This window comes from Salvelinus alpinus, chromosome 25 (assembly GCF_045679555.1).
Source record: "Salvelinus alpinus chromosome 25, SLU_Salpinus.1, whole genome shotgun sequence".
In the NCBI taxonomy this organism is placed as follows: Eukaryota; Metazoa; Chordata; class Actinopteri; order Salmoniformes; family Salmonidae; genus Salvelinus; species Salvelinus alpinus.
In genome coordinates, this window is record NC_092110.1 from 40,594,362 (window position 1) to 40,607,983 (window position 13,622).

Genomic DNA, 13,622 nt, shown 5'->3' on the forward strand with positions numbered 1-13,622 from the left:
TGTTAGTTGAGCAATAGTGTATCTAGAATGCACCTGTAATTTATTGACAATGACAGGCTCTGTCTCCCTCTAGTGGCCATTATACACAATAACAGGACAATGACAACAGGCAGCCTAGTGGTTAGAGCGTTGGGTAACTAACCGAAAGGTTCCTTGATCAAATCTCCAAGCTGGCAAGGTACAAATCTGTCATTCTGCCCCTGAACAAGGCAGGGGCAGAACAGGCCGTCATTGGCCGGTAGGCCGTCATTGTAAATAAAAATTAGACAAGACAATGAATGGCTCTGTCTCCCTCTAGTGGCCTTTATACGCAATAACAGGACAATGACAGGCTCTGTCTCCCTCTAGTGGCCATTATACGCAATAACAGGACAATGACTGGCTCTGTCTCCCTCTAGTGGCCTTTATACGCAATAACAGGACAATGACAGGCTCTGTCTCCCTCTAGTGGCCATTATACGCAATAACAGGACAATGACAGGCTCTGTCTCCCTCTAGTGGCCATTATACGCAATAACAGGACAATGACAGGCTCTGTCTCCCTCTAGTGGCCATTATACGCAATAACAGGACAATGACAGGCTCTGTCTCCCTCTAGTGGCCATTATACGCAATAACAGGACAATGACTGGCTCTGTCTCCCTCTAGTGGCCTTTATACACAATAACAGGACAATGACAGGCTCTGTCTCCCTCTCGTGGCCATTATACGCAATAACAGGACAATGACAGGCTCTGTCTCCCTCTAGTGGCCATTATACGCAATAACAGGACAATGACAGGCTCTGTCTCCCTCTAGTGGCCATTATACGCAATAACAGGACAATGACAGGCTCTGTCTCCCTCTAGTGGCCATTATACACAATAACAGGGAAATGTGGAGCTACAGTTCTAGAATGCTATTGCTCATCTATATAGACGGGTAGATTGTTTACCAACAAAACCGATGCACAACTTTGGGGCAGCACCGGTGGGCTTGACTTACAAACAAAGGATTATTAGCAACATGTAAATCATATTTAGTCTCCAATCTTTTTTTGAAAACATAAATATATTTGGTATCAATAACAAGAACTAACTGAAACAAGCCACCTATGATTCACAGCTTGGCAGCTTCTTGTCTTCGTTGCTATCTGACCATTCAGAATCACAACACCACACAGCCTTCTGTTACAGTGGTTGCTCAACTAAAAGTTTGGTGATTACGCTGCGGGACTTAGAGGTCATTTCTGGTTCAGTACGGTACCCTGCGTCACCACTTCATTGCTCCAGACCACCACAAGGGGGAGTTAGAGCACTGATTAGGCTTTAGGGTCCTACTGTGTCACTAACTGACAATGAATGGGCGACATAAACCTACATAGAATCTGATAATTGTGTACGACTTCAAAATTGATTTTCAATTAACTGAATGATGAGGATGAAGAAGGTGATTGAATTTAGAAATATAGTGTAAGAATTGCTATTCCTCTGTCCTGCACGCTGCACACCTGAAAGATTACACTCATTGTTTTGTTACTACTCATCATTATTACTTACTAAAACTGTTGTTACACAAAGGTTGTTATTCTAAGAGAAACTTAGACTACAATTAGGGTGTGGAATTGTTAGGATTATTTTGTTTTTACTGTAACCTACTCCCGACCGGTCACGTTGTACAGTGCCCAATTGGCGCAGCGGTCTAAGACACTGCATGGCAGTTTGTTGCTACAGATGCGGGTTCAATACCTGTGCCAGCAGTGACCGGGAGACCCAGCTGCCAAACTAACCCTGATTCAGATGACCATACTACCCATGCTAGATTACGGAGATGTAATTTATAGATCGGCAGGTAAGGGTGCTCTCGAGCGGCTAGATATTATTTACCATTCGGCCATCAGATTTGCCACCAATGCTCCTTATAGGACACATCACTGCACTCTATACTCCTCTGTAAACTGGTCATCTGTGTATACCTGCCACAAGACGAATGAACGATGAATATGTATGAACTTTCCAATTTGTAAGTCGCTCTGGATAAGAGCGTCAGCTAAATGACTTAAATGTAAAATGTAAGACCCACTGGTTGATGCTTATTTATAAAACCCTCTTAAGCCTCACTCCCCCCTATATGAGATATCTACTGGAGCCCTCAGCCTCCACGTACAACACCCGTTCTGCCAGTCACATTCTGTTAAAGGTCCCCAAAGCACACACATCCCAGGGTTGCCCCTCTTTTCGGATTGCTGCAGCTAGCGACTGGAACGAGCTGCAAAAAAACACTCAAACTGGACAGTTTTATCTCCATCTCTTCATTCAAAGACTCCATCATGGACACTCTTACTGACAGTTGTGGCTGCTTCACGTGATGTATTGTTGTCTCTACCTTCTTGCCCCTTGTGCTATTGACTGTGCCCAACAATGTTTGTACCATGTTGTGCTGCTGCCATGTTGTGTTGCTACCGTGTTGTTGGCATGTGTTGTCTTAGGTCTCTCTTTATGTAGTGTTGTGGCGTCTCTCATGTTGTGTGTTTTGTCCTATATTTTAATTTGAATCGGAGTCCCCGTCCCCGCAGGAGGCCTTCTGGTAGGCCGTCATGATGAATATGAACTTGTTCTTAACTGACATGTCTATGTAACCGATGTGAAACGGCTAGCTAGTTAGCGGCGGTGCGCGCTAATAGCGTTTCAATCGGTGACGTCACTCGCTCTGAGACCTTGAAGTAGTCGTTCCCCTTTGCTCTGCAAGGGCCGCGGCTTTTGTGGAGCGATGGGTAACGATGCCTCGAGGGTGACTGTTGTTGATGTGTGCAGAGGGTCCCTGGTTCGAGCCCAGGTGGGGGCGAGGAGAGGGGCGGAAGCTAAACTGTTACATCTAGTTAAATAAAGGTTAAATAAAACATATCAAATATAAACCCCACACAACCTTTGACCTCTTAGATACACATTGTCATTATTGTTGTGACGTTGTAAACCAACCTGACTATACAATCCTCTCAGATCTCAACCGATGGCTATGGGTCAATTTGGGATTGGGTGTTTTAGTATAGTACAGGGTCTCACCCCAAAAAATAGAATAATAAATAAATAAATATACATTTTAAAAAACACACACACACACTCACCCACAGAGCCACTGGCCTCAATGACAGCAGCCTCAGACAGGACCTCCACTATCCCAGCACGCACTGTGGCTGAATTCTTACTGTTAGCATCTAGATGACCCAGCAGCTGCTGAATAACCAGGTGAGAATGCTGTGACTAGAGAGAGGAGTGGAGAAGAGAGGAGACAGGAGAGGAGAGGAGACAGTACAGGAGACAGGACAGGACAAAAGAGGAGACAGGAGACAGGAGAGGAGAGGAGACAGGAGAGAGGAGAAGAGAGGAGACAGGAGACAGGAGAGGAGACAGGAGAGAAGATAAGACAAATTATATTTTAGTAATGTGAAACCATACTAGACATAGCAGCAGATACTGTTGTAGACTGCTAAATGCTGATATGAGGATGATCCTGACCTGGATAGAGTACATGATGATCTTGAAGCAGCGGACAGCAAAGCTCTTCCCCTCCCACAGAGAATGGTTATCCAGGTGCCTATAACACACGCACTTGGTTAGATTCATAAATATTATTTGTGTGTGTGTGTGAGAGAGAGAGAGAGATGGCTCTCAAGAGAAGACAGGCTATGTGCTCACTGCCCACAAAATGAGGTGGAAACTGAGCTGCACTTCCTAACCTCCTGCCCAATGTATCACCATATTAGAGAGAGAGAATTCCCTCAGATTACACAGACCCACAAATTATTCGAAAACAAATCCAATTTTGATAAACTCCTATATCTACTGGGTGAAATTCCACAATGTGCCATCACAGCAGCAAGATTTGTAACCTGTTGCCACAAGAAAAGGGCAACCAGTGAAGAACAAACACCATTGTAAATACAACCCATATTTATGCTAATTTATTTTCCCTTGTGTACTTTAACCATTTCTACATTGTTACAACACTGTATATATATAATATGACATGTGTAATGTCTTTATTGTTTTGAAACTTCTGTATGTGTAATGTTTACTGTTAATTTTTATTGTTTATTTCACTTTTGTATATTATCTACCTCACTTGCTTTGGCAATGTTAACACATGTTTCCCATGCCAATAAAGCCCCTTGAATTGAATTGAATTGAATTGAGAGAGAGAGAGAGAGAGAGAGAGAGAGAGAGAGAGAGAGAGAGAGAGAGAGAGAGAGAGAGAGAGAGAGAGAGAGAGAGAGAGAGAGAGAGAGAGAGAGAGAGAGAGAGAGAGAGAGAGTGTGAGTGAGTGAGTGAGTGAGTGAGTGAGTGAGTGAGTGAGTGAGTGAGTGAGTGAGTGAGTGAGTGAGTGAGTGAGTGAGTGAGTGAGTGAGTGAGTGTGTGTGTGTGTGTGTGTGTGTGTGTGTGAGACTCACATTAGTACAGGTTTGACAGCGTTCTTAATGTTTCCGTAGGCAGCTCTACCCAGCAGCTCCCTGAAGCATCTCTCAGTCAGCTCAGCAGGACTCTCCTTCTCATCGCCGGGGGAACCACTACATACAGTACACAAGTAGGACCTTCATTTGAACCAGTTTCCTGCCACAGGAAATGTTCATTATTATGTGGATTATAATTAATGGACATTTTTGTAGGGGTTGGTATATTTTTTTAGATAGGATATATCAAGTCTGAAATTTCAAAGTAGAATTTTTTTAAAAACCTCAAATACACACTTCCTGTTTTAAGTTTCCCGGGTGATCAAATAAAGCAGCCAGGTCACCTGTGATACAAGTCAGTATTCGACGTCCATCCACGTCTGAGGACGTCGGGAGATGACGTGAACACCGGCCACTAGGGGCACCGGTGAGGCACTACGACTGGTTAAGGTAAGGGTAAGGTTTAGGATAGGGATTCCAACTTGAAATATTTGGAATCAGAGGCTGATGCTTACCTACGTCATCCCTATCCACAACACCCTAACTAAACACAAACCTGTTAGAAGGTAACAGCACTCACTGTTGTCCCTGGTGGCCGGTTTCCACGTCATCTCCCGACACCCTAAGACGTGGATGGACGTCGAATACTGACTTGTTTCACATTTACATTTACATTTAAGTCATTTAGCAGACGCTCTTATCCAGAGCGACTTACAAATTGGTGCATTCACCTTATGATATCCAGTGGAACAACCACTTTACAATAGTGCATCTAACTCTTTTAAGGGGGGGGGGGGGGGGGGTTAGAAGGATTACTTTATCCTATCCTAGGTATTCCTTAAAGAGGTGGGGTTTCAGGTGTCTCCGGAAGGTGGTGATTGACTCCGCTGACCTGGCGTCGTGAGGGAGTTTGTTCCACCATTGGGGTGCCAGAGCAGCGAACAGTTTTGACTGGGCTGAGCGGGAACTGTACTTCCTCAGAGGTAGGGAGGCGAGCAGGCCAGAGGTGGATGAACGCAGTGCCCTTGTTTGGGTGTAGGGCCTGATCAGAGCCTGAAGGTACGGAGGTGCCGTTCCCCTCACAGCTCCGTAGGCAAGCACCATGGTCTTGTAGCGGATGCGAGCTTCAACTGGAAGCCAGTGGAGAGAGCGGAGGAGCGGGGTGACGTGAGAGAACTTGGGAAGGTTGAACACCAGACGGGCTGCGGCGTTCTGGATCACGGGTGACCTGCCTGGTTTAACACACCTGTCACTGTGGCAACACTAAAGCTGCATGCAGAATGATGAGCTGTTTGGCAGGGGACAAACATGAGGGAATAAACACACACACACACACTAAGCTACCTGTCTGTAGGGTCCTGCAGGTTGAACAGTAGAGAGGGGACTATCTTGTCCATGTGTTGACGCTCCCATATGTTAGCCTGCAGCTCATCCCTCACTGTCTTCCTTACCACTCCCTGGAGACCACGGATACCTGCCATACGGATCCTGGAGAGAGGGAGAGAGGGAGAGGGACAGACAGACAGACAGACAGACAGACAGACAGACAGACAGACAGACAGACAGACAGACAGACAGACAGACAGACAGACAGACAGACAGACAGACAGACAGACAGACAGACAGACAGACAGACAGAAAGGGAGACAGACAGAAAGGGAGACAGAAAGAAAGGGAGAGAGAGAGTGAGACAGACAGAGACAGAGAGGAGAAAGAGTTAGAAAGGGAGAGAGAGAGTGAGACAGAGAGAGACAGAGAGAGAGAGAGTGAGACAGAGAGAGACAGAGAGAGAGATAGAAAGGGAGAGAGAGAGTGAGACAGACAGAGAGAGAGATAGAAAGGGAGAGAGAGAGTGAGACAGACAGAGACAGAGAGGAGAAAGAGTTAGAAAGGTAGAGAGAGTGAGACAGAGAGAGACAGAGAGAGAGATAGAAAGGGAGAGAGAGAGTGAGGCAGAGAGAGACAGAGAGAGAGATAGAAAGGGAGAGAGAGAGAGAGACAGACAGAGAGAGTATAAAGGATAGAAATGCATGATACACTTAGTATTGATAGAGCAGTCACACATTAACATTTCTCCCCTAGTCTTTCTCCCCTACACACTTCACCTTAGAGTTAAGGGCTCTCCTACACACTTCACCTTAGAGTTAAGGGCTCTCCTACACACTTCACCCTAGTGTTAAGGGCTCTCCTACACACTTTACCTTAGATTTAAGGGTACATTTAACATTTACATTTAAGTCATTTAGCAGACGCTCTTATCCAGAGCGACTTACAAATTGGTGCATTCACCTTATGACATCCAGTGGAACGGCCACTTTACAATAGTGCAAGAAGAAGCAGTTCTGGGTCACTCACTTGGTGCGTACATCGGGATCTTCGTAGCTGGAGTGACACATCTCGCTGAAACGCGACACAAAGAAGTCGTAACTGCGGTGGTACGACGGAGTGTCCTCCTCGATGTTGGCGAACTTCACAAACTGCGTAGGAAAACGTTGGTTCGTTACAGAGATAAATGTAAACACATGTTTACCTTATAATTTAAGGATTTGGTTTTGTGTCGACATCAAATTACAATATTTTTAACTGCTGGCATCAAGAAAGAGAAATAAGGTCAGGCTGAACAGTGGGATATAGGACAGATATAGGCTGAACAGTGGATATAGGACAGATATAGGCTGAACAGTGGGATATAGGACAGATATAGGCTGAACAGTGGATATAGGACAGATATAGGCTGAACAGTGGGATATAGGACAGATATAGGCTGAACAGTGGGATATAGGACAGATATAGGCTGAACAGTGGATATAGGACAGATACAGTGGGGAGAACAAGTATTTGATACACTGCCGATTTTGCAGGTTTTCCTACTTACAAAGCATGTAGAGGTCTGTAATTTTTATCATAGGTAAACTTCAACTGTGAGAGACGGAATCTAAAACAAAAATCCAGAAAATCACATTGTATGATTTTTAAGTAATTAATTTGCATTTTATTGCATGACATAAGTATTTGATCACCTACCAACCAGTAAGAATTCCGGCTCTCACAGACCTGTTAGTTTTTCTTTAAGAAGCCCTCCTGTTCTCCACTCATTACCTGTATTAACTGCACCTGTTTGAACTCGTTACCTGTATAAAAGACACCTGTCCACACACTCAATCAAACAGACTCCAACCTCTCCACAATGGCCAAGACCATAGAGCTGTGTAAGGACATCAGGGATAAAATTGTAGACCTGCACAAGGCTGGGATGGGCTACAGGACAATAGGCAAGCAGCTTGGTGAGAAGGCAACAACTGTTGGCGCAATTATTAGAAAATGGAAGAAGTTCAAGATGACGGTCAATCACCCTCGGACTGGGGCTCCATGCAAGATATCACCTCGTGGGGCATCAATGATCATGAGGAAGGTGAGGGATCAGCCCAGAACTACACGGCAGGACCTGGTCAATGACCTGAAGAGAGCTGGGACCACAGTCTCAAAGAAAACCATTAGTAACACACTACGCCGTCATGGATTAAAATCCTGCAGCGCACGCAAGGTCCCCCTGCTCAAGCCAGCGCATGTCCAGGCCCGTCTGAAGTTTGCCAATGACCATCTGGATGATCCAGAGGAGGAATGGGAGAAGGTCATGTGGTCTGATGAGACAAAAATATAACTTTTTGGTCTAAACTCCACTCGCTGTGTTTGGAGGAAGAAGAAGGATGAGTACAACCCCAAGAACCCATCCCAACCGTGAAGCATGGAGGTGGAAACATCATTCTTTGGGGCTGCTTTTCTGCAAAGGGGACAGGACGACTGCACCGTATTGAGGGGAGGATGGATGGGGCCATGTATCGCGAGATCTTGGCCAACAACCTCCTTCCCTCAGTAAGAGCATTGAAGATGGGTCGTGGCTGGGTCTTCCAGCATGACAACGACCCGAAACACACAGCCAGGGCAACTAAGGAGTGGCTCCGTAAGAAGCATCTCAAGGTCCTGGAGTGGTCTAGCCAGTCTCCAGACCTGAACCCAATAGAAAATCTTTGGAGGGAGCTGAAATTCCGTATTGCCCAGCGACAGCCCCGAAACCTGAAGGATCTGGAGAAGGTCTGTATGGAGGAGTGGGCCAAAATCCCTGCTGCAGTGTGTGCAAACCTGGTCAAGAACTACAGGAAACGTATGATCTCTGTAATTGCAAACAAAGGTTTCTGTACCAAATATTAAGTTCTGCTTTTCTGATGTATCAAATACTTATGTCATGCAATAAAATGCAAAGGAATTACTTAAAAATCATACAATGTGATTTTCTGGATTTTTGTTTTAGATTCCGTCTCTCACAGTTGAAGTGTACCTATGATAAAAATTACAGACCTCTACATGCTTTGTAAGTAGGAAAACCTGCAAAATCGGCAGTGTATCAAATACTTGTTCTCCCCACTGTATAGGCTGAACAGTGGGATATAGGACAGATGGAGGCTGAACAGTGGATATAGGACAGATATAGGCTGAACAGTGGGATATAGGACAGATATAGGCTGAACAGTGGATATAGGACAGATATAGGCTGAACAGTGGGATATAGGACAGATATAGGCTGAACAGTGGATATAGGACAGATATAGGCTGAACAGTGGATATAGGACAGATATAGGCTGAACAGTGGGATATAGGACAGATATAGGCTGAACAGTGGATATAGACCAGATGCAGGCTGAACAGTGGGATATAGGACAGATATAGGCTGAACAGTGGATATAGGACAGATATAGGCTGAACAGTGGATATAGGACAGATATAGGCTGAACAGTGGGATATAGGACAGATATAGGCTGAACAGTGGATATAGGACAGATATAGGCTGAACAGTGGATATAGGACAGATATAGGCTGAACAGTGGGATATAGGACAGATATAGGCTGAACAGTGGATATAGGACAGATACAGGCTGAACAGTGGGATATAGGACAGATATAGGCTGAACAGTGGATATAGGACAGATATAGGCTGAACAGTGGATATAGGACAGATATAGGCTGAACAGTGGATACAGGACAGATATAGGCTGAACAGTGGATATAGGACAGATGCAGGCTGAACAGTGGGATATAGGACAGATATAGGCTGAACAGTGGATATAGGACAGATATAGGCTGAACAGTGGGATATAGGACAGATATAGGCTGAACAGTGGGATATAGGACAGATATAGGCTGAACAGTGAGACATAGGACAGATATAGGCTGAACAGTGGATATAGGACAGATATAGGCTGAACAGTGGGATATAGGACAGATATAGGCTGAACAGTGGGATATAGGACAGATATAGGCTGAACAGTGAGACATAGGACAGATATAGGCTGAACAGTGGATATAGGACAGATATAGGCTGAACAGTGAGACATAGGACAGATATAGGCTGAACAGTGGGACATAGGACAGATATAGGCTGAACAATGAGACATAGGACAGATATAGGCTGAACAGTGGGATATAGGACAGATATAGGCTGAACAGTGGGACATAGGACAGATATAGGCTGAACAGTGGGACATAGGACAGATATAGGATGAACAGTGAGACATAGGACAGATACAGGCTGAACAGTGGATATAGGACAGATATAGGCTGAACAGTGGGACATAGGACAGATATAGGATGAACAGTGAGACATAGGACAGATATAGGCTGAACAGTGGATATAGGACAGATATAGGCTGAACAGTGAGACATAGGACAGATATAGGCTGAACAGTGGATTTAGGACAGATATAGGCTGAACAGTGGATATAGAACAGATATAGGCTGAACAGTGGGACATAGGACAGATATAGGCTGAACAGTGGGATATAGGACAGATATAGGCTGAACAGTGGGACATAGGACAGATATAGGATGAACAGTGGGACATAGGACAGATATAGGATGAACAGTGGGACATAGGACAGATATAAGATGAACAGTGGGACATAGGACAGATATAGGCTGAACAGTGGATAAAGGACAGATATAGGCTGAACAGTGGATATAGGACAGATATAGGCTGAACAGTGGGACATAGGACAGATATAGGCTGAACAGTGGATAAAGGACAGATATAGGCTGAACAGTGGGACATAGGACAGATATAGGCTGAACAGTGGATTTAGGACAGATATAGGCTGAACAGTGGGACATAGGACAGATATAGGCTGAACAGTGAGACATAGGACAGATATAGGCTGAACAGTGAGACATAGGACAGATATAGGCTGAACAGTGGATTTAGGACAGGTATAGGCTGAACAGTGGATATACGACAGATATAGGCTGAACAATGGGACATAGAACAGATATAGGCTGAACAGTGGATAAAGGACAGATATAGGCTGAACAGTGAGACATAGGACAGATATAGGCTGAACAGTGGGACATAAGACAGATATAAGCTGAACAGTGGGACATAGGACAGATACAGGCTGAACAGTGGATATAGGACAGATATAGGCTGAACAGTGGGACATAGGACAGATATAGGATGAACAGTGGATATAGGACAGATATAGGCTGAACAGTGGATATAGGACAGATATAGGCTGAACAGTGGGACATAGGACAGATACAGGCTGAACAGTGGATATAGGACAGATACAGGCTGAACAGTGGGACATAGGACAGATATAGGATGAACAGTGGATATAGGACAGATATAGGCTGAACAGTAGATATAGGACAGATGTAGGCTGAAAGCGTATCATGCTGCCTGCCAGTCTGGTCTGTCTGTATAAATAAACCTCTGCCTTCATATTCATCCAATATAGATATGAGCCTGGCCAGCCTGCACACACTAAGAAATCCCTGTAATCGTCAAGGGTGTGTGTGTGTGTGTGTGTGTGTGTGTGTGTGTGTGTGTGTGTGTGTGTGTGTGTGTGTGTGTACCAGAAGTCATCACAAGAATGGTAAACTTACTAAAATTCAAAGAAGTGAGGACATTTTGCCAGTCCTCACTTGTAAAAATGCTATGTTAGGCTTAGGGGTTAGGTTTTGTGTCAGGTTTTGGCCAGGACTGTTCTGGTTTTTTGTCACTAGATGTCCCCATTGCACCTTTTTTGTACCTTTTGTTTTTTCCCTTGCTCTATTATTGTTTGCACCTGTATGTCGTTCCCTTGTTAGTATTTAATCCCTGTGTGTTCCTTAGTTCCTTGCTCAGTGTTTGTATGTTAGCACCCAGCCCCAGCCCAAGCCTTGTTGTGAACATATATTTTTCTCTTGTTGGATTTTCCAGAGGTTCTCTGGTTTTGTTCTTTTGTATTTTGGATTAGTCTTTTAGGTTTGTTTTTTCCCTTGCTGTTTTTACCACTTTGTGGATTTTCTTTGTATTTTGGAAGTTATCTATTTTTTATTAAACCACCATCTCTAGTACTGCTGTGTCTGCCTCATCTTCTGGGTTCTGCCGATTTAGTGACTGTTTCTAGCACCGGGTCTTGACAGAAACACTGAGCCATTAAAATGAACCCAGAGGCAGCCAGTACCCAGGACTTTTTTCCCATGCTGTCCCACCACGAGGGGACTGTCCAACGTCACGAAGCTGCTCTGGTTCAGCAAGAGGCCTTAATGGCTGGACATTCTCAACTTCTGTCGGAGATGATGACTTCCATAAAGCAGATTTCTGATCAACTTTCTCCTGCAACCGCTTCTGCTCCAGTTCATCAGATTCAAGTGCCCGTGGCAGTTAACCCCCTGGCTGAACCTCGTCTGCCGCCTCCCCAACGGTTCTCAGGTGATCCGAGTGGTTGTAAGGGGTTTTTCACCCAATGTTCTCTCTCCTTCGAGCTGCAACCCTCGTCATTTCCCACCGACCGGTCCAAGATAGCATATATCATCACCCTGCTGTCGGAAAAAGCCCTAGCCTGGGCTACTGCTGTGTGGGATGCCCAAAGTCCCTGCTGTGCCAGCTACTCTACCTTTGCTGAAGAATTCAAGCGAGTGTTTCAAGGTCCTACCAGCGGTCCTGACTCAGCCAAACAGCTCCTGACTCTCCGCCAAGGTCGGCGCAGCGTGACGGACTATGCCATCCAGTTCCGCACGGTGGCAGCAGCGAGTGGCTGGAATGACGAGGCGCTCACAGTGTGCTTTTTGAAGGGTCTTTCCGACACCATCCAAGATGAACTGGCCACTCGGGAACCACCGGACAACCTCGAGTCCCTGATCAAGTTGGCTTCACGCATAGACCAGCGTCTGAGAGAGAGAGAGCTCAACCGTAGATCTCTCACCCTAGCTCCTATCGGTCCCAGCTCCGAGTCTCCACCTTTATCCCCGCTGACTCCACCGGAACCCATGCAGGTTGGACGCATCTCCCAGGCTGAGAGAGACCGCCGGATGAGGGAGCGATGCTGTCTATATTGCGGCAAACCGGGCCATTTCCTCTCCACGTGTCCCGGGCTCCAGGGAAAACGCACTCTCCCGTGCAGGCCTGGGAGGACTGTAACGGGAAACATAACCTCCTCCCATCCATCCAACTCCCGCCTGCTCATTCCAGTTACCCTTTCCTGGGACAACCACGAGCTTCCCCTTCAAGCCTTGGTAGACTCTGGAGCCGCAGGTAACTTCATGGATGGTGTCTGGGCGAAGGAGAATGGCGTTCCCTCTGAACCTCTAAGTGACCCCATAAGGGTTACTACGTTGGATGGAAGCCCTTTGGGATCTGGACTTGTCACTCGTGTCACTACCCCCTTGCGTCTTTCAGTTTCCCAACACCAGGAAGTGATGAACTTTCATCTGACCTCGTGTTCCGAGTTCCCTCTCGTCCTTGGATACCCCTGGCTTCACAGCCATAACCCTCACATCGACTGGTCTGTGGGCACTATCAAGCAGTGGGGTCCTACGTGCCAAGCCACTTGTATCTTCCCAAGTTCCCCGAGTTCCCCTCCCGAGTCTCTAGAATCCATCGACCTGTCCCGAGTTCCCGAGTGTTACCATGACCTCAAACCGGTATTTAGCAAACAGAGGGCCACCAAACTACCACCCCATAGACCTTACGATTGCCCCATCGACCTGTTTCCGGGCACCTGCCCCCCCAGGGGTCGGATCTTTTCCCTATCTCCTCCCGAACGAGCTGCTATGGATACCTACATCAAGGACGCTCTGGCAGCAGGCCTCATGCGTCCATCCACCTCGCCGGCGGGAGCAGGGTTTTTCTTTGTGGCCAAAAAAGACGGGGGATTACGTCCTT

At 45.9% G+C, this 13,622-nt stretch overlaps 1 protein-coding gene across 6 annotated transcripts in view; it reads right to left on the reverse strand.

The window, feature by feature from the left end:
- LOC139553964 (protein EFR3 homolog B-like) overlaps positions 1-13,622 on the reverse strand; it is a 64,860-nt gene that overhangs the window by 31,624 nt on the left and 19,614 nt on the right. For all 6 annotated transcript variants that reach the window (XR_011670772.1, XM_071366790.1, XM_071366785.1 and 3 more), the window contains exons 5-9: positions 6,782-6,903; positions 5,771-5,914; positions 4,427-4,543; positions 3,495-3,573; positions 3,104-3,239 (exon numbers count right to left, since the gene is read on the reverse strand). Coding sequence is in view for 5 of the 6 variants with exons in the window: in XM_071366790.1 (XP_071222891.1) it covers positions 3,104-3,239; positions 3,495-3,573; positions 4,427-4,543; positions 5,771-5,914; positions 6,782-6,903 (598 nt within the window). In the remaining variant the exon portion in view is untranslated. The remainder of the gene's footprint in view (positions 1-3,103; positions 3,240-3,494; positions 3,574-4,426; positions 4,544-5,770; positions 5,915-6,781; positions 6,904-13,622) is intronic.